A 20,037-nucleotide genomic window follows, 5' to 3' on the forward strand; every position below is an offset into this window, starting at 1 on the left:
CAGGAGATTCCAGGAATGACTCTTAATTGAGCCTGAGTGGATGATACTTACACATAATCAGAAATGACACAGGATGCCACTTGATTAAGGAGTTCTGCTGATAAAGGCAAGTGGCTGATTCTGATGATTGGACAAAGAATAGAGTAGATGCGAGTGGACAAGTTACCTGTTCCTAAGAAGAGCACCTCATATCGGCCGTCAGCCGCATCCACCTGGTCCACAGCGATGGTGGTGAACCTGTAGTTGACATTGGTTCGGACAAGCAGCGGCTGGCGGTGCACCGGGTATACAGAGTTGTACATCACTGGATGGGTGCGCATGAAGTTTATCACTTCGTCGGGGTAATCTTTGGTGGATTTCATGGAAGGGGTGAAGGTTCCTCCGGGACACTGTGCAAGATAAACATTGCAGAGAACTTAAGAAAAGCAAAATTAGGCATGAATGATTTATTGCTTTGCTGTGAAATTTGGTTTTTCATGGCCCATATTTGTTTGTCTGGAATTTAGCTTAAATATTATCTGGATTCCATCTGATTCTAAAGGGACAGTGCATTAAAAAGCAATAGGAAAGTCTTTTCTCCTGACCTTGAACTCTTCCCTCACAATTTTCCCATCTAGTAACTTTGTATGTTAATGCTGCTGCTTTATTTTGTGCATTTTTACAGAAGAGTTTTGAGGCCGCAATAGCAGCATAGGGGGCGATATACAGGCTGGGAACGCGAACGATCACTCGCGTTCCCATGCCTGTCGGCCGGTGACGGCGAAACCGGAAGTTGTCGCCGGCGGGTGCAGAGGCATTGGAGCGGAGCTGCGAGGGCACCGATCGGCTGCAGGGGGCTGAGGGAAGCCCCAGGTGAGTTCATCTCATTTTTTTTTTTTGCCTTTAGGTTCACTTTAAGGATGGTCTTTAGGGAGTGAAGTAGTAGTTGAGGCTCCCTTACAGTTCTGGGCTGCTCCCCTGTAGTCATGTCCCCTAGTTTTCCATACGTTTTGTTAAACCCAACACACTTTTTATTATGTTTATGTTCTTTGTGATCAGATCTTTTCCCCAGTTTAGGTTTAATGGCTACATTATCCTACGGGATGGAATCCTCTGGTGAGGGCTGCACAGAACTGAACCACTTTGCAGGAAAACAAAAATAACTCAAAACTCTTCTGTAAAAATGCACAAAATAAAGCAGCAGCATTAACATACAAAGTTACTAGATGGGAAAGTTGTGAGGGAAGAGTTCAAGGTCAGGAGAAAAGACTTTCCTATTGTTCTCCTTTGTTCATTATGTTGATTGGCAGATGGTTTACAATTATTTTCCAGTTTTTTTTCCCTCTCTTTCTTGTTTTCTAAGCTCTCCAGATGATGAGTTTCTGAATAAAGGAGCCAATGATTGCACATGTAGGTATGATTTCCAGGCCTGGCTGGAGGGGGAAGTGATTCTGGGGAGATGTAGAGATGGATTGTGTTGGATTGTGGGCTCTGCAGTGATGGAAGGGGAAGGAGCGCTTTGTTCTAGATAAAATCTCTATTGGTCACGTATCGCGGCACAGCTCTGTGTGGTCGCTTCATTTTTCCTGTGATTTTCTATATCAGAGAAAGTTAAAAGGTGCTTTATTCTGACAGATCAATAACACATGCAGCCCGGCTCGTAATGCTGTTCATAACTGCCTTTTCTGAGCCACATTTTTGCCCTTTTTATTGGGTTAGTAAATTTTAAAAATAAAGTTCACCTTTATTAAATCCCACCACTGCCAGTCTAACTTCTCTCTTTGGCCTACAAATCAGTGCAGAGAACCTGCCCGACCTACATCTCTGATCTTGTCCACAGGCACATATAGGCCCGCCTCCTCTGATCCTCCAATGACCTGTCCGCATCGCGGACTTTTCACTCCCACGAATGATTGCAGCCACTCTCTGGAATTCGCTCCCACCAGCCATCAGAAGTTTTGAATCAGGATGATACCATTTAGACTCACCCTCTTCCTCACCTTTAATTCCTTCAAACAAGCCCGCAAGACTCACCTTCTCATGTTACCCTCCGCTCGCATTATGTCAATAATATGTTCTGCTGGGTACCCTATGAATAGACGTACCTATCAAGTCTCTACCCCCACCATTTACACTGTAAGTCTTTGGCAGGGCCCTCCCAGGTAATGTTTCCAGCTTGATTTTGCAATCTCACTGTAATGGTGGCCACACATGGTACAATTTTTTCATCCAATCTTACCATTTCTTTGTAGTGTAAGGGTAAATAAAGTGAATATACTGAAAGGATAATTTAGGCAGTTCCCTTATATTACATAGAAATGATAAGATTGGATGAAAAAATTGTACCATGTATGGCCACCATTAGACACACCTCTTGTGCACTAGAACAGACTATTTTTTACCAAAGATTACTGTTAGGATCTTGTTTTTATTGTCAGCTCCTTTTTGTTGTACCTTGTATGTTAATCCCATTTATCTATTGTGCAGCACTGCCAATATGTTGGCGCTTTATAAATACAATAAATAATAGTAATAAAACAATAATTAAAATAAAATTGTTATAATGTGTGCAGGCCTAACAGCAACTACTGAACCTATATCAATAAAGCAAATCTGAACTAAAAATAAACTTATGACATACCGTAATTAAAGTGTACCTGAGATGAAACAGGTACATGCATTTATACTAACCCGGGGCTTCCTCCAGTCTTCTGTAGGCTGTGGGCAACCTCACCATCCTCTGGGCCCCTCCGTTCTCCCACAGTGCATTCCGGTAAACTCCCCAACTGGCCCTGTCAGGTTCCACTGCGCATGCCCACCCAATCGTCTGCCCATGCGCAGTTCACAAAGAATGTAACTGCATAAGCACAGAACACTCCCGCCACTGGAGTGTGACCAAGGACATGCGCAGCCAGGGCCCCGCATGCGCAGTAGTCAGCAACTACTGAAGCAGACGGCGGGAGAATGGAGTGGTCCGGGAGCACGGGGAGGGAGCCCACGGCCTACAATGGGATGAAGTAGGCTTCAGGTAAGTATAAATGCTGTCACTTGTTTAATCTCTGGTATCCTTTAATGGTATGTGTGGTAGTAATGACAACACTACCTTTCCTGGAGCCCCGTAAAATTATTTTTAAATTTGACTGCCTAAATTCTAACACTTTTGTGTAAACAGCACCCATGTCTATGTGACGTAGAATTAGGTTCATTCAGCTCCCACACAAGTAAAGATTGACCTTTTCAGCACTATCCTGTTATCAGGAGTGTTTGGCACGAAAAAATAAATAAAGAATAGGAACACAGACACATTAGTAGGCTTGGTACCATATGTAACCATGTTTATCTCATCATTGTTACATAGTTTTGGGGAAAAAATACACCCGTCCATTAAGTTCAACCAGGAACATAAATAAAAATTAGGTACATTTCTGTTCTGCAGCCTCACATATTCCAGTTGATCCAGAGGAAGGCATAAAAAACCCTTACAAGCTTGGACAACTAACCCCAACTAACCCTTACAAGGCTTGGCCAACTAACCCCAACTAACCCTTACAAAGCTTGGCCAACTAACCCCAACAAGGCTTGGCCAACTAACCCCAATTAACCCTTACAAAGCAAGGCCAACTAACCCTTGCAAGGCTTGGCCAACTAACACTTACAAGGCTTGGCCAACAAACCCCAACTAACCCTTACAAGGCTTGGCCAACTAACCCCAACTAACCCTTACAAGGCTTGGCCAACTATCCCCAACTAACCCTTACAAAGCTTGGACAACTAATCCCAACTAACCCTTACAAGGCTTGGCAAACTAACCCTTGCAGGCTTGGCCAACTAACCCTTGCAAGCTTGGCCAACTAACCCTTGCAAGCTTGGCCAACTAACCTTGGATGTTCTACAACGCAAGGAAATGGTAAATTAAGATTTAGTGCACGCACCAGCATTAATAAATGATAGAGGAATAATACTCACCGTTCCAGGGCGTGGATACGGGATCTTTCCTGTATATGGCATCCACTGGTAGTTGGGTCCCTCCTTGTGAGCAAAGGGCCCATTGAAGACAGTGCGAATGTCGGCCATGGAGTAGACGCACACCGCAGATCCCTTAAATACAGAGCTGAGGTGGGAAGAGGAGTCAGACACAAGGAGACCAGGCATAAACCGTTATCTAGAGGAAATGCAGGCAGTGTTGTACTCACCCTGACGCTGAGAATACTGCATAGATGACTGGATTCTTACTGTCCTGTGTCTGCTGGATAAAGACGTCCTCTGAAAAAAACAAATCGATGTGCTAAACTTAGATACAGAAATGAATGCCTATAGCCAAAGAAGACATAACGCAACAGAATGCTACATACGCAATTCATCAAAGTGTGTCTCTATCCCATCAGCTCCGGGCACTGAGCAGATCAGCCGGGCCTTCAGGAAGGTGCTCCACTTGTTCACCAGACAGCAGTGACCTCCGTCATCATTCTGTAACAACAGTGACAATATACAGTCCGTTATGCTGGAATTCCAGGCTTCTATTTTCAGGCAATCGTATGATAGAGATCAGCTTCATATAAAGCGGTATTTATTTCTGGCTTCTGTATAGTGCCAATATAAGACAAAAAGCTTTGTAGAGAACACAGATGCATTCTAAAACTTCTGTACATACATTTGATTGATGTGACCTCATGGCGATTGGATCCCTTGGCAACATCGCTGGGCTGAGGCTGTGCATAGGTTGTTTTCCGGGGGGGGGGGGGGGGGGGGGAGCAGAGGGCCGGCAGAGTGACATCAATATGTCACATGGTGGGCGGGGTGAGTTGTTGTTGTTGGCTGAGTGGCGGTCACTGGCTGCTGTACACCTCCGCCCCAACCCCCACCACTACTCTTCTTAGGTCACATCAAAAGGGTCAACTCTCTTAAAGGACAACTGACCTTAGAGGAATATGGAGGCTGCCTTATTTGTTTCCTTTTAAACAATGCCCATTGCCTGGCTGTCTTGCTGATCCTCTGCCTCTAAAGGTACGTACACACGTGCGATATTTCTGAACGACTTGTCGTTCAAACCTGTCGTTTGAATGACAGATCGGCGTGTGTATGAACGACTGTTGGACCGATAGCAGCAGTTTTGACTGATCCTCTTGGCGGATCCGTGGACTAACTGTCGTTCAAACGACAGTTAGGTCCGTACATGTGTACAAATGACTTGTTGTTTGAAAGTCTATTAGTTTGACACTATAAAAGACATTCAAACAACAAGTTGTTAGATCAGTTATTTGCTGGTCCTTTGACTAGTCAAATGACATGTAAATTAGCTGTGATTAGCATTTCAAACTTGTGTGTACAAAGAGTCTCAACAACATTTTGTTTGAATGACAGGTTATTCAAACGTCCGGTTTGACCGACAATCGGGCATAAAATCAGACATGTGTACGCACCTTTATACTTTAAGCCATAGCCCCTGAACGAGCATATGCAGATAAGAGGTTTGACTTAAAGTGGTATAAAACCCTGACATAATATTCAATAAAAATATGTTTTCCTACTTTTTATATACCATACAGTTATCATATTTGCTTTTGTGCATAAGTATTATTATTCATTTAGGAATTACAAGTTCCCAAAGTACAGTTTTTTTGCTCTGAGAGCTGCCTTTGCATTTTATTCATTCATGAGTGTCTGACTGTGTTCAGGGGTGTCTGCACTTTCAGAGAAGTATTTACTTAATAGTATCAAGTGAGGAATGTAAACGCAAGATAACATTATCTCCAGTTCGGATGCGTCCAGCTTTCTCTGCAGGGAACTTGTAAGTACTGTGTTTAACTAATTTAATGCTGTTCTAGTAAAAAAAAAAATGGTGGTAGTATACAATATGCTGTAAATAATCTTTTAGAGCAAAGAAGAAATGCCGGGTTTCATTCCGCTTTAAGTCTGACTGGATTTCCCGCATGCTTGTTTCAGGTGTGCGATTCAGACACTTGATGATTGAAAGATCAGCAGGACTGCCAGGCAACTGGTATTGTTTAAAAAGTCATAAATATGTCAGCTTCCATATCTCTGTCAAGCCAGTTGTCCTTTAATACAGTCTGTAGTCTCTAATGATGTCAAGCACTCCCAATGCCTCTGCCTTTCCCGCTCATTCACACTTGTGTTCCTCTCCTGCCTTGGATGGGAAGCTGAAACTCACAAACAATGTTTTTTCCTGATGACAGTAAAGTGGGACTTTTTTTTATCTAAACATTAATGACGTGCGCACCTATTAATCCATACATGCAAGGATTTTAGTGACAGGTCCTCTCTACCAGAGGCTTCACCCACATCTGGACTCCAGCAATGAAAATGACGCACATTAAACCATCTCTGGTTTGCTTTAGAGGCTGCCGTGGATTAGAGACATATTTACATAATTCCGTTCCTAGAATTGGAATTTCTGCACGGCCAGCAGGAGAGATTTTGTAATTAAATGTATCTTTAAATTAGGAAATCCGAAAGAATTCCACTGCAGGAAAATATAAAAACATAAATACATGCAGATTCTTATCCTGTGCAGATTCCATTAACTGCATTTTCTACATATTTGGGTCTGTGGAGAAACACATTTATAATTGGCAGAAAAAAAATAGATGATGATGGAGGAAGGTCAGACATCAGAGGTGCCTTGGTAAAAACGTACAAAAGCGACCAGGGCCACCTGTTTTACACAATAGCGGCTAGCCTCAGCACCTATTTTATTGGGCGCCTCAAGTACTGTTGATAGCTAATCTCTGCTTATAATATTGCCAGCAAAAATATTGGAGTTAGGGTTAGGAAGAGGGGTCTCTAGTGTTAGGAGTGTGTGTGGCCCTTTAGCTATTAGGCAGGGGTGGGTGGGGGCTGAAATCTAGGTAGCATTGTGGGGGGGGCACCACCAGGAGGGGCTTAAGATTAGGCACTGCTGAGGGGAGGGGGTAAAGGTTAGGCACCACTGTGGGGGGTTAAAGTGAACCAGAGACGAAGCACCCTCATGTATTTTACCATATATATAAATGGGAACATTAGAGAAAACACCTACCCTGCTCTCTGTTTCATGCTTCACTGCTCAGTCTGCCTATTATCAGCCCTGATAAAATCGCCGACTGAGCATTCAGTCTGGCTTTGCTCAGGAATGATTATAGCTGAGTCATTATAGCAGAACCAGAAGGGGGCAAGCTTGGGCTTGAAAATAAATCAGAGAAGACAGACTCGGCTACAATGATTCCTGAGCAAAGCAAGACTGAATGCTCAGTTGGGGAATTTTATCAGGGCTGATATCAGGCAGGCTGAACAGTGAAGGATGAAGCAGAGAGCAGGGTAGGTGTTTTCTCTAATGTTCCCATTGATATACAGGGTGGGCCATTTTGAATTTTCTTGTGAAATTCCCAATAAGTTTGATGTGTCACATGACCCTCTTCCTATTGAAAAAACAAAAGGTGGATTTAAAATGGCCAACTTTAAAATGGCCCCATGGTCACCACCCATCTTGAAAAGTTTCCCCCCTCACATATACTAATGTGCCACAAACAGGAAGTTAATATCACCAACCATTCCCATTTTATTAAGGTGTATCCATATTAATGGCCAATCCTGTATATGGAGAAATACATGAGGGTGATTTGTCTCTGGTTCACTTTAAGGGCTAGGCATTGGTAGAGGGTAAGTTCAGTGTGAGAGAAGGGCTAGATAAAGTATGGCATTACAGCAACTGTAGTAAAAATAATGTAGTGAAAAAAATGCTTAATTTTTACAATCATTATTTATAAATGATTTAGTCAGTGATTGCTCATTGTAGAATTTTTCCTCTCCCTGATTTACATTCTTAAATTTAGAGTCATTTTTACTGCTGGCAGGTGATGTTTGTGGAAGGAGATGCTGCTTTTTTGGCAGTTGGAAACAGCTGTTATTTCCCACAATGCAACAAGGCTCCCACGGCGTGATTTCAGCACCATGGTCCTGACATCACACTGTGGGAGGGGTTTCACCACAATATCAGCCATACAGAGCCCCCTGATGATCTGTTCTAAAAAAGGAAAAGATTTCTAATGGCAAAGGGGGTATCAGCTACTGATTGGGATGAAGTTTAATCCTGGGTTACAGTTCCTCTTTAAGTAATAGAATATTGGTAATTTTTACGGATATTCTGCTGGCAGCTATCTTCTTTTTACTGGGCACCTTTTTTTTACATTTATGCGAGGAAGGGTGTTTTAATTTATTTTATTTCAAATGATAAAAGAAAGTTAGGAGCGCTGTATTCCTTCCAGAAATGTAATGAAATCCGCGCAGGTCCCATTCAATGTGGAAAACACTAATAGGTGTGAAACGAGGGAAGAGAATTGATTTGAGAAGTATGTACATAACATTTGGCACTCTGAGGAGACATTTTTTGGCTGGGACACGAGTTGGGACATGAAGGGAAGTCAGGGCAGTTAAGGTAAACCTGATGTAAGACTTAAGCACCATCATTGAAGAGAAAACTGACAGAAATGAGCAGGAAGGAGAGAAGGTGTTATAAAGTAACCAAACTACCCGGGTGCCTCTGACATTCTTACATTTTGTGCACAAACAACAATCCTGAATACGGGATACACACTATTTACATCTACCGTGAATAAGGGTCAGAGTTAAGTTGTTAGCACACGATTAGTGAGGCTGAACACGATAGGATAGACGTGTCTATTTATTCTGCCTATTCAGCTGTGGACTCTAGGAAGGCCACTCATTGTCCCCATTAGTGAACGGGCCAGTGTTCCCAGATTCCGGTATATGGGGAGTATCTCTCCGGGCAGAGCGGAATCAGACACTGCACACAACATTCTCTTGTTTTAGCTGTTAGAAATGCTTTAAATGCCAACGTGCCAATTTAGAGACTGCAAAGCGGTTTTACAGATTTTTTTCCCCTTAATCTATCCTTTGATTCATACAACATAAAACGCTTTGCAGAGAGCCTGGAAAATGCTCTGAACATCCGACAAACATCTGACGGGACTTGACTGTAAACACACACAGGCAGCCAGCCTTATGGTGTAAGAGGGGTCATTTCAATGCGGTATTTAAAGTGGAAATACTGTCAAAGTTACCATCTACTCCAAGTCGATGAGCTACTATTTCTATGCTCTCTAGTACCTGAAAAGGTTAATAGGTTTAGTTTTATTTTCTCCTGCAGCCTTATCGGTCACTTAGGTACCTAGCTTCAGCACTGACCTCTCTAGGCTGTTGATTGGTCTTTTATCTCTAAATGTATGAGATAAATCTTTAGAGAGCTTGTTCAAGGTACAAACACAGAAAGATGTGCTTGCAGAATTAACTGGGTACTACATTAATATACACAATGGCTGCTTCTAGCATTATCTAGACCCGATAGGGAATTCAACATTATTATACAGATAACAATACCTTGGGTCAAAGACGTCTTGGATAACTATATGGTAGATAAGTAGGCCTTGCAAAGCTTTTGCTTCCGTGTCATGGCAAACTGCAGCTCTGTTTTAAGTGTATGATAAGGAACGAGGTGAATCCCACCAGCTTGTACACTCACCAGACAGACGCGTCCGATTCGGGAATACACAGTGGGGCTGTGAGGGGCATCTGTGGACTTTTCCCTGAAGAAGAAATATAGTTTATCGTCGTTGCGCTCTGCGCTGTCTGGAATCAGCTGGACATGGACGAATGCTGGATCTGAAGGAGGGAAAAAATGAAGATCATGATGGAGACATCAGAAGCAGCATAGAAAGCACACTTATCATTGGCTAAGCGCTGGAGATCGGTAACATTCAGATACCAGATATGGACTCACCATTAAGCCAGCGGGAGTTATATTGGTCAGTCCTCATAGCCGCCTGCTTGCCCATCGCTCTGAATATTGCTGCGTCTGTCCCCATAAAGTCTATGTAGACACCGGAATAAAGTTCCTCATCTGCAGATAAAAGATCACCGATTATACAGCTATGTAGTTAGATCAGTGGTGTCCAAGACGACTGCCAGTGAGTTTGGACTCGAGGGGTGACTGCACATTTAAGCTTTTTTTTCCTATTTAACAAAGCAAATGAAAGAGGTCCAATATGTCTGCTTAACCTACTACTATCTTTTTTACTTTTACCATCTAAATAAGCTGCCATTAAAGTAGAGCAATTCCGCTAACGTGATTGGGTAGACGGCACCCTCTTGAATTGCTAAGTTCAGATAGGTTGTAGAAAGCTACACACACACCATTTGGCCAATCACAAAGCTTTATGCTGTAGAGGGTGCTGTGATTGGAGAACTGTTCCCAACTGGGAATCCTGCTGGGACACCTAAAGTAGACTAGTGCTGACAACTTTGAGGCCAGTCAGGTCAAGGTTATGTGTAACACAATAAGAAAATGGTTACACCCAGCAGAGCTCTGGGCAGCAGCCTCATCAGACCAAATTGGGCCCAATAAAGGCAAGATAATACATGATGAGCTCTTTTCAGTGGGCCTAATCAGAATACCCAGAGCCCAATAAGAACATGGTTACATTAAGAAAAGCTCTACAGAGGGAATCTAATCAGACAGCTCAGGTCCCAGTCAGGTAATGCTACTTGAGCTTTGTATAGTAGGCCTGGTCAGGATACACAAGCCCAATCAGGACAAGTTAATACTAGCTTAACTCTGTTCCACGGGACTAATCAGGGCAGTCTGGACCCATTCAGGTAACAGTAGTTGAGCTTTGTACAGCAGAACGCTCTGGGCCCGTCTGAGTTCTATTCAGCAAAGCCTGGTCAGAACATGGCAGGTGCACCAGAACAGAGTTATGATCCGCTGGCTGGACCAGAACACTGCAGATCCAATCTGAGCATGGCTGTAGTAGCAGAACTCTGTACGAAGGCGAGCGCTCTGACTGACACTTATCTGGTTGGCTCTTCGCCCAGCAGCTGCTCCTGATTAATTAGAGAGTCTCGACCTCGGATTGTAACGAAAGCCCCTCAGGTGGAGGGTGAAGGGAGGGGGACATGGCGGGTTCCTCTCGGGGGGGCAGGCGGATTAGCAGGAATGAGATCTGGCAGTCTTGTCTATTTCCCCAGATGGACCTCCGCTACAGAACCTGCAGCTGCTCAACAACTGTGGCTGTGTATTAACCCATCACGCCTTCAGCTATAATAATCACCATGTGACTGTACGAGACATCACTGTGGAACGTAACGCAATCTACAGGGAATGCCGGGGACAAAGCAAGACTCCATAATCACCTGTCTTATGGAATGTCAAAAAGTAGAGAGAAGTAGCAACATACCACTAAGGGGTGCCAGAGTGGGGCACCAACATGTTCAAGCATTAGGCCCCATTCCTCAAGGTAGTACACAATTCCAGGTGTGCATTGGTTCCTTGAAACTGTGAAAAAAAAGGTTTGCATCTTCCACTGCCGCGCAATGTCACAGGGCTGTGGAGCAGGTACAAAAATCATCTGACTACGACTTCTCAGTTTATGAAACCACCAACTCCAGGTTTCCAAAATTGCTCTGATTCCTCGATTCCTTAGTCTAATACTTACAAAGGGTGTGGATTTGGTACAAAAATCATCCGACTCCTCAGTTTATGAAACCTCCAATTCCGACTCCTCAATTTATGAAACCACTGACTCCAGATACCCAAAATTGCACTGATTCCTCGACTCCACAGCCCTGGTCATTGTATAGGTCAAGTGCATGAGGCGTTCATGCACTTTTTTCCATGCACATAAAATTGCATGGAATGCAATCAGCCCAGTGATGCAGACAGCCGCATCTAGTGGACACGGGGTCTTAAGCCGCGCACACACGTTTGATTGATGTCGCCCAACAGAGATTGGAGCCCGGTTCCTTGGGCAGCATAGCTGGTTCGAGGCTATATGGACGCATAGTTATCCGGCAGACTGACAATGCGTTGTGTTGCAATGCGGGGGGGGGGGGGGGGTCGGGGGAGTTGAAGGGCTGAAAGAGTGGCACAAATGTGTGACAGTGGGTGAGACGAGCACAAAGCTATCGCCAGGGGTTGATCTGCCTGATGGATTGCGGGCTGGGCAGTGGTCGAGGGCTGTGGGATGCTATGCACACGTCAGGTTATTGTCAGAGGCAGTCATTATGGGCCACCTCAGACAACTTTAATCTAGCTTGTGGATGGGGCTTTGCTCTGGGCAGAGATACTTCACCACTAATCTAGGCAAACATGCTAATTAATAAAAGAAAAATTAAAGTTTCTAAACGGCATGGAGGTTGGTATTGTTGGCCTGCGGGGCTATGGTTCTTTCCCACCAACAAGATCACTGCTGCTTCCCTGTGGCCTTTCTTCCCACAATCCAAAAACAAACTGATTAGTTTACTGGCTTCTTTCCAACCCAGCCTTGAGTATGTCACTATGATGCACGGCGCACAGCTGTGACAGAAACAGCCCGCCACAGCATCGGTGTGTGACATTATATGAAGGGATAGAAAGGACAGCGTATGTGACTGCGTCAGATGGGGATGATGTGTACAGATTCATTGTAGTGAGTGGGATCTGCAGCGCAGCGCATGGTAGCGCATATACGCGCTGCGTTCTGATCGCACGGCCATCTCCGCTAAATGATGTGAACGAGCCCTTAATGTGTTCAGTTTTCTTCACCTTGTGACTTCACACCTCTGTGTTTGGGATTTTTTATGCTCGGTTTACTAGATGTGAGTGAACAGTGGCATATCCATGGTTCAGGGGTACTGGTAATTGCATAAGTGCTCCTAGGCTAGGGGCTCCATCAATATTTTACTGTGGATTTCCCACTTCAGTCTCCCTCCAAGAGTAAAGCAGGTGATGCACGCATTGATGTTCCTGTTCAGTTTTGGCAGCATCGATTCCCAGCAGATTCGAGTTGATTGACAGCTCATATAGTTGAGGTTCGATATATCTTTCAATAGATTCCCTGTTGGAATCTATTGAAAATCTTTCTGCAGAGTGTAGTAGGAATGGATTCTGATCCAGGCTGGTACACACGGATAACGGATTACCATCGGATCGACAGGGAATTACCCGAACGATAATTTCCGATCTGCTTCCGATAAAGGGATCCATTGTGTGTAGTACTGATCTCAGAATCTATCCCTTTATCAATCGGAAGCAGATCCGATATATTGGAAATTATCGATCAACAGGAAATTTCCTGTCAATCTGATGGGAAAACTGCATCATATATACCAGGCATTGGAGAGGAATAAATTTCTTGGGAAAACTTGGAGGAAACCTATAAGTTATGGCCTGCTTAACTGAGTATCTGAATGGCAGGAACTGATGATCCTCAGTGAAGTGCTGGTAAGGGCTGTCACGTGATGTAAATATGTACACAAAACAGTATAACCCCTTGCATACCAGCAGTCTCATGCGCAGTAGATCCGGACTGACGTCACTGAGCCTATTACCGGGGCTCATCGCAGATGAATAGAAGATCGCAGGAGGACAACGAGGGATGCATCCGTGCTTATGGGGCTGGAGGAATCCCTGGGTAAGTAAAAAAACTGCCTCAAGACTCATCTCTGAGTCTCTTTAAGGACCAGAGACTGCTGGTACCGCAACATGACAACCACAGACACCCATCGGTCATGCCATTCTCTCATCGCCGCAGGCACCAATCAGGAGCCTATTTCATTGGCTCCTGACCTTGTTGATCAACGTAAGCCAATGGAATTGGCTCACAGTGATAATGCGGTCAGAAACCAATGAAATCGTCTCTCTGACTTCATAGAGTCGGCAGAGAGAGGGGCCTGACATAGATTTCAACCAACGCAGTCTGCAAGTAGTTAAAGAGGAACTGTAGCAAAAATAAATAAAATTACTTCTTGTTTACAATATCCATTTATAGATCATTTAGTCAGTGTTTTCCCGTTAAAATATCTTTCCTCTCCCTGATTTACATTCTGAAATTAATAATAGATGGTGACATCTTTAGTTCTGCCAGGTGATCGGTTTGGAATGTTCGATTCTGAAAGTCATGGCCCTGACATCACACTGTGGGAGGGATTTCACCACAATATCAGCCAAACAGACCCCCGTGATCATAAGATTTCTCATGGGAAAGGGGGTACCATCTACTGATTGGAATGAAGTTCGAAGTTCTTCTTTAGGGCTGGTGCACACCGAGCGGGTTTATTGGCGTTTTTGCAGCCGCTTGCGGCTGCGGATACGCTTGGTCAATGTATCTCAATGGGATGGTGCACACCAGAGCGGCAGGCGTTTTGCTGAAACACATACTCCCGGGGTGAGGCATTTTTTTGGATTGCGGAGGCGTTTCTGCCTCCAATGTAAAGTATAGGAAAAACGCAAACCGCTTTGAAAAACGCTAGATCAGAGCGGTTTTGCAGGCGTTTTTGTTACAGAAGCTGTTCAGTAACAGCTTTACTGTAACAATATATGAAATCTACTACACCAAAAATGCTTCACAAAACTGCAAAATGCTAGGTGAAACGCTACAGAAAAATAAGAAAAAGCGTTTCCAAATCTGCTAGCGGGTTTTGGTGTGCACCAGGCCTTAATGTGTATTTTCATCCATCCCGTATCATGGATTCAATTTAAGTTCTATATCTTTGTTTAACTTACTGATGAAACGTCCTTATTTAGGAAATGTATTTTGTTTTGATGTGTTACATTCCTCATAATAATTACCGAGCAGCAATAATTGCCATTGCTGGGCATTTACTATACAGTTTCTGATTACAATCTGTCTTCATTTGCGAAGTTTGAAGACTAGACGTTGTTACACAGATATTATCTGCACACTGTATAGACACACACACAGGCTCTTGTCTTTTCTTAAAATTCCTCTCAGGGGCTTCATTAGTAATTGCAGACTGACACTTCTGGAAATCCTTGACAGGCGAAAACACAACAAGGCCCACTCTGTACATCATACAGTGTCTCTGAGCGGACAGCGTGCTTTCTGAAGGAGCTGATAAGTATCTGAAGGTCGCTGTCTATACACAGTTTTCACTAGATGGACTGATAACAAAACATATCTCCAGTCACTGAGCATCTGTGGATCAGCCAGTAAGGAGTCTGAAGCCTCATACAAAAGCTAGTGCTCTTGGCCGAGACGGCTGATTGGAGCCATCTCTGAAAGAATCTAGTGTGTGCAGCCAATGGCATAACTAGAATGTATAGCCTCTCCCCCACAAAGAAATAGCATGGGGGTCCCTGGGTCCATAGGCTGCCTAACCCCCAGATTAGTGCAAGGAGCAGTGCAATATTTACCTGTGCAAACGCTGAAGGTCTCCTCAGCAAGCGCCTGTATCACGACACCATGTGCGTATGTGATGTCACACATACACCCACTGTAAAGGTGCTTACCATAAAGACACAGCGGTAACGGGGGAGACTGGAGGAGGCCAGGTAAAAATTTAAAACACTGAAAATGGGCATGAGGGAACACTTTACACCAAGATTTTCCAGCAGGTCTGATCAATCCCTCTGACATCAATCAGCAGGTCTGATCAATCCCCCTGATTTTAGCTCAAAATTGATCAAAATTGATCAGGCGGACATACTGTAGCACCGAATTTCCTCCTATTCAATAACATGTTCAAATCAGAAGGTTAATCAGCCACCTTGAGGCTACTTAAACACTAAGACGTTGCGTTAGGTGCTACGTTAAGGTCGCATAACGTGCCCCTAACGCAACATATGGTGGTGCGGGAGAGGACGGTAGAGCGAGCCACGTTAGGCGGCTCTATCCGCATAAGGTCTCCCAGAGTGGCGCTGATTGGTCGGCGGGACCACGTGATGCGGAGCGAGACACTCCGCATCACGTGGTCCCGCCGGCCAATCAGCGGCCGCCAGTGCAGTGCATATCAAGTAGCCATGTGCACGGCCACTGTAGCGGAATCTCCCTGCCTCCTCTCCGCCCCCCACTGAGCATGTGCAAACAGTCTAATGCGGCTAAAGCCGCTAGAACGCACAGCATGCTGCACTTTCACTACAACGCGCAGCGTTACATGTAACGCAACGTGGGCTGTGTGAACAGCCCACTTGTGTTACATTGCTGTGCGTTGGGGGAGCGTTACAGGCGCACTAACGTGCGCCTGTAACGTCTTGGTGTGGAAGCAGCCTTAGACTATGGTGCGGATTAGATTGTGAGTCCTAGCTATAGGACTATGGACTGTGCTGCAAAACACGTCAGCAATGTATAAATACAAAATAATAATAATAAAAAAATACTGTACAATAATAAGCCCTCTACATGAAACTCTCTGGTCATGAAATATGTGAGGTTGTGGAGGGGTTAAATATGAATAATATTTTCCTGCAATGAGAAGTAGGGAAGTCTACAGGCAGAAGTGTGGCCGGCGTGCTTTTATTGAGCTGGCGGGAAAGAGGGCAGCAGGATTTACAGAGTTTCATTCTATCATTCCAGGATAGGAATAGAAAGCTTCACTTACTGACAAGGGCTGACACACTATCCAGTTTAGGGTCGTAAGCACATTTTCCTTTGCCCGACTCCACGCGGTCCGGATCCAGGTAGAAGACATAATCCTGTGTGAGAGAGGAGAAGAAGAAAGATGAGGACCTGTCCTGCCAGCCAGAGCGCCCATCCAGATGTTCCACCACACCAGACATAGCCTGATCAGGATTCTCACCCAATGCAAAGATAATGGAATCTCTGGGCTCTGAGAACAAGGGACGCCCAACCCATGAAGACATAAAAAGCTCCTCTGCAGAGGTGAAACTGCAAACATAATGGAGGCTTTGCTGAAGGTGACCAGAGAGGACAATGGGGGACAGTTCACAAGCTGTGCTGATACACATAGTGTGAAGCACAGACAACAGGCAAAAGGGGCAAAATGTCCAGTTCATCAGCTTAAAGGGCAACCTCTGGGTACAATGGAAATACTGAGAAATGTCTGCTGCATTCTTACATGTCCAAGAGACTCCAGTGGTGACATTTCCCTGCAGTAGTTTGTGTCTCCTACCCACCCACAGTAGAGAGATTTCCCTGAAGTAGTGTCTGTCTCCTCCCCTCTTACAGTAGAAATTATCCCTGCAGTAATTTGTTTCTCCACCCCTTCCACAGTGGTGAGATATCCCTGTAGTAGTTTGCGTCTCTTCCCCTCCCACAGTGGACACATTTTCTTGGAGTAGTTTGTGTCTCCTCCCCACCCACAGTGGACAGATTTCCTTGCAATAGTTTGTGTCTCCACCCCTGCCACAGTGGTGAGATTTCCCTGTAGTAGTTTAAGTCTCTTACCCACCCACAGTGGACAGATTTCCTTGAAGTAGTTTGTGTCTCCACCCCTGCCACAGTGGTGAGATTTCCCTGTAGTAGTTTGTGTCTCCACCCCTGCCACAGTGGTGAGATTTCCCTGTAGTAGTTTGTGTCTCCTCCCCACCCACAGTGGACAGATTTCCTTGCAGTAGTTTGTTTTTCCTCCAATACCACAGTGGCGAGTTCTCACCGCAGTGTTTCCTACAATGGTAAGTTTGACCTGTGGTAGTTTAGGTCTCCTCTCAATCTCTTAATAACAATAGTTGTGTGCCCCTGCTAAAGTGGTGAGAATTCCTTACAGATGTTGGGGTCTATTCTTCCGACAAAAGATAAATATCCCAGCAGTAGTTTTCGTCTCTGCTTCTTTGCTGAGATTTCCTGACAGCAGTTTCCTTCTGACATACGTGAAATACACAACTAGGAACCAATTCCAAACACAGCAGAACAATATCGGCTATGTTTGGAAAAAAAGAAAATCAACACAAACCAAAGACATGCAGTAAAATGCAATCTAAACCATTAGTCTCATTAAAAAATCCAAACCCCGCCTTTCATGTGTTCAATGTTCATGTACAAAATGTATGTTCTGCAGATCTGCCAAGTTACTAAAACATTTACATATTAATCCCTTTCAGAAGGGTGTGGACTGATGGTATCGTTCTCACACATTTGCAAAAAGAAGTTGCTGTACAGTGAATAAGAAGAGTGTTTCTTCACGGAACTGATTATGTAAACAGAGGCACCAATATCAGGTTAAAATGTATTAAAAGCCGTATGAAAGGAGTAGGTAGTGGTGGACTTACCTCCTCCAAAAGTAGTCAAAGATTTTGTTGATTTTTAGTCAACAATTTATTCAAATACTCCACAATGCAACACATTTCTCAGGTTCAACGCCGCTTCATCAGGCAATAATTTGGAGTACAAACTAAAGTGAGTCTATTTAGGAGCCAAGAACCTCTGTCAGTTTAGTTTTAGCTCTAAACTATTTGCCTTCTGAAGTGAAATTTAACCTGTGAAATGCATTGCATTGCAAAGTATTTGAATAAATTATTTGTTAAATACAAATCAGCTGAATATGTATCTACATTTGGGGAGGTATCTCTACCGCTACCTCTTTCTTTAAACAGCTTTTAATACATTTTATCCTGATATTGGCACCTCCGTTTACATAATCAGTTCATGGTCTAGTCCACCATTGGTGCAGGGGTGTTATCCCCATTTTCCTATCTACAGAGAGAGACTTCTTAATTTGAGTGGGGTCAGGTCTAATCTCCCCACCTGCCTATACAATGGTTGCCTTTGTGGTAACCCACATTTGTGAGTATACACATTCTGTGTCTTATCTACTTCCACATTGTATTTTAACATACTACACTCCCGCTGTCCCTTCTTGCTTTCTTCATGGCATCACACAACGGATGGGCCCATCCTCTCATTCTTGTGGGGGAGCTGAAGCTCTTACATTGGGTTTCTGATATGTTCCAGTTGGGCTTCTCACTGCAATTTGTCCACCTAACTGGGGGTTATCTGTGTCCTTCTAAAACCAATAGGCAAATTCCTAACTTTTTGTGTCACCCAGAATGGAGGTAAGTGGGCTACACTGAGCTAAAGGTTGTCACTGCCCCAGAATCTGGATGGGGAAGGAGGCTCCAGGGCCCCTGGGAGTGGCCCCACCTTGTGCTCTGCTGGTGCTGGACTGGGCAGGAAATCTGCTGCTCTGCTCCCTCGTCCTCCGGGAGGCGCTGTGTGCTCTGAGGCCTGAGGAGAGGAGCAGGGCGATAAAAGTTAGACCTGAAGACTGCTCAGGTTAAAGTCAGGAAGAGGTACACCGCCAGGAACGGAGGTGGCACAAGACACGGATGGCGGACACACAGATGGAGATGCTAGCCCTACTTCTAGGTGTTAGTTGTGGGATGCAATTGTGTACACTGGAGACAGGGGGCGCACATGATGTGCACAGACACGTGGGACTCTACATAGACATGCACACATAGACACAGACTGTATTCCTGGGAGGGACAGGGAATGTTCATGCAGCACAACAGTCAGGGATGCAGGTTAATGTGTGCAGCACATGAATACACAGAAATGATGTAACACAATGTAAAACCATCACTACATGTATGATACAATATATACAGTATATATTATTCAACTCCCAACCAGAAGAACAATCACGATTCACACACAAGCAGTAAGCATTTCTAAACACAGCATCAGCAATTGCAACTAACTGACAGCAGCACTGCATTTTCCACTCACTGACAGCAGTACTGTCACACATACACAATGACATCAGTACTGCTGCACAGACCTATAGACACTGCCACACACCCACTAATACCAGCAATGTCTTGCATACTAACTGACAGCAACACTGCAATACCGACTTACTGATGACAGCACTGCCAGGCACACACCATTGCATCTCTGTGCACACTGATATCACCACTGCGGAGCACAGTGACTGACACTGGAACTGCCACACACGCTCACTGACACCAGTACTGCTGCACAGACTAACTGACATTGCCACACACACTCACTGATAACAGCAATGCCTTGCATACTAACTGACAGCAACACTGCAATACCCACTTACTGACAGCAGCACTGCCAGGCACACACCATAACATCACTGTGCACACTGATAACAGCACTGCCACACACTGCCGAGCACACTGACACCAGCACTGCCACACACATTCACTGATACCAGTACTACTGCTCACACTCACTGACATAGCTGCACACACCCACTAATAGCAGCAATGCCTTTCACACTGACACTGCAGTACCCCCTTACTGACACCAGCACTGCTGCGCCCACTCCCTGACATTGTTGTGC

The 20,037-nt window shown here is 44.5% G+C and overlaps 1 protein-coding gene across 7 annotated transcripts in view; it reads right to left on the reverse strand.

The window, feature by feature from the left end:
• Nucleotides 1-20,037, reverse strand: part of SEMA3F (semaphorin 3F) — a 165,874-nt gene that overhangs the window by 13,485 nt on the left and 132,352 nt on the right. For 5 of the 7 annotated variants that reach the window (XM_068252949.1, XM_068252946.1, XM_068252947.1 and 2 more), the window contains 8 exons: nt 18,864-18,947; nt 16,366-16,459; nt 9,770-9,889; nt 9,512-9,651; nt 4,332-4,446; nt 4,173-4,242; nt 3,946-4,090; nt 167-389 (listed from right to left, as the gene is read on the reverse strand). In XM_068252949.1, coding sequence (XP_068109050.1) covers nt 167-389; nt 3,946-4,090; nt 4,173-4,242; nt 4,332-4,446; nt 9,512-9,651; nt 9,770-9,889; nt 16,366-16,459; nt 18,864-18,947 — 991 coding nt within the window. The remainder of the gene's footprint in view (nt 1-166; nt 390-3,945; nt 4,091-4,172; nt 4,243-4,331; nt 4,447-9,511; nt 9,652-9,769; nt 9,890-16,365; nt 16,460-18,863; nt 18,948-20,037) is intronic. The other 2 variants (XM_068252952.1, XM_068252950.1) reach the window with 1 other exon arrangement.

Source organism: Hyperolius riggenbachi, chromosome 9, assembly GCF_040937935.1.
Source record: "Hyperolius riggenbachi isolate aHypRig1 chromosome 9, aHypRig1.pri, whole genome shotgun sequence".
In the NCBI taxonomy this organism is placed as follows: domain Eukaryota; kingdom Metazoa; phylum Chordata; class Amphibia; order Anura; family Hyperoliidae; genus Hyperolius; species Hyperolius riggenbachi.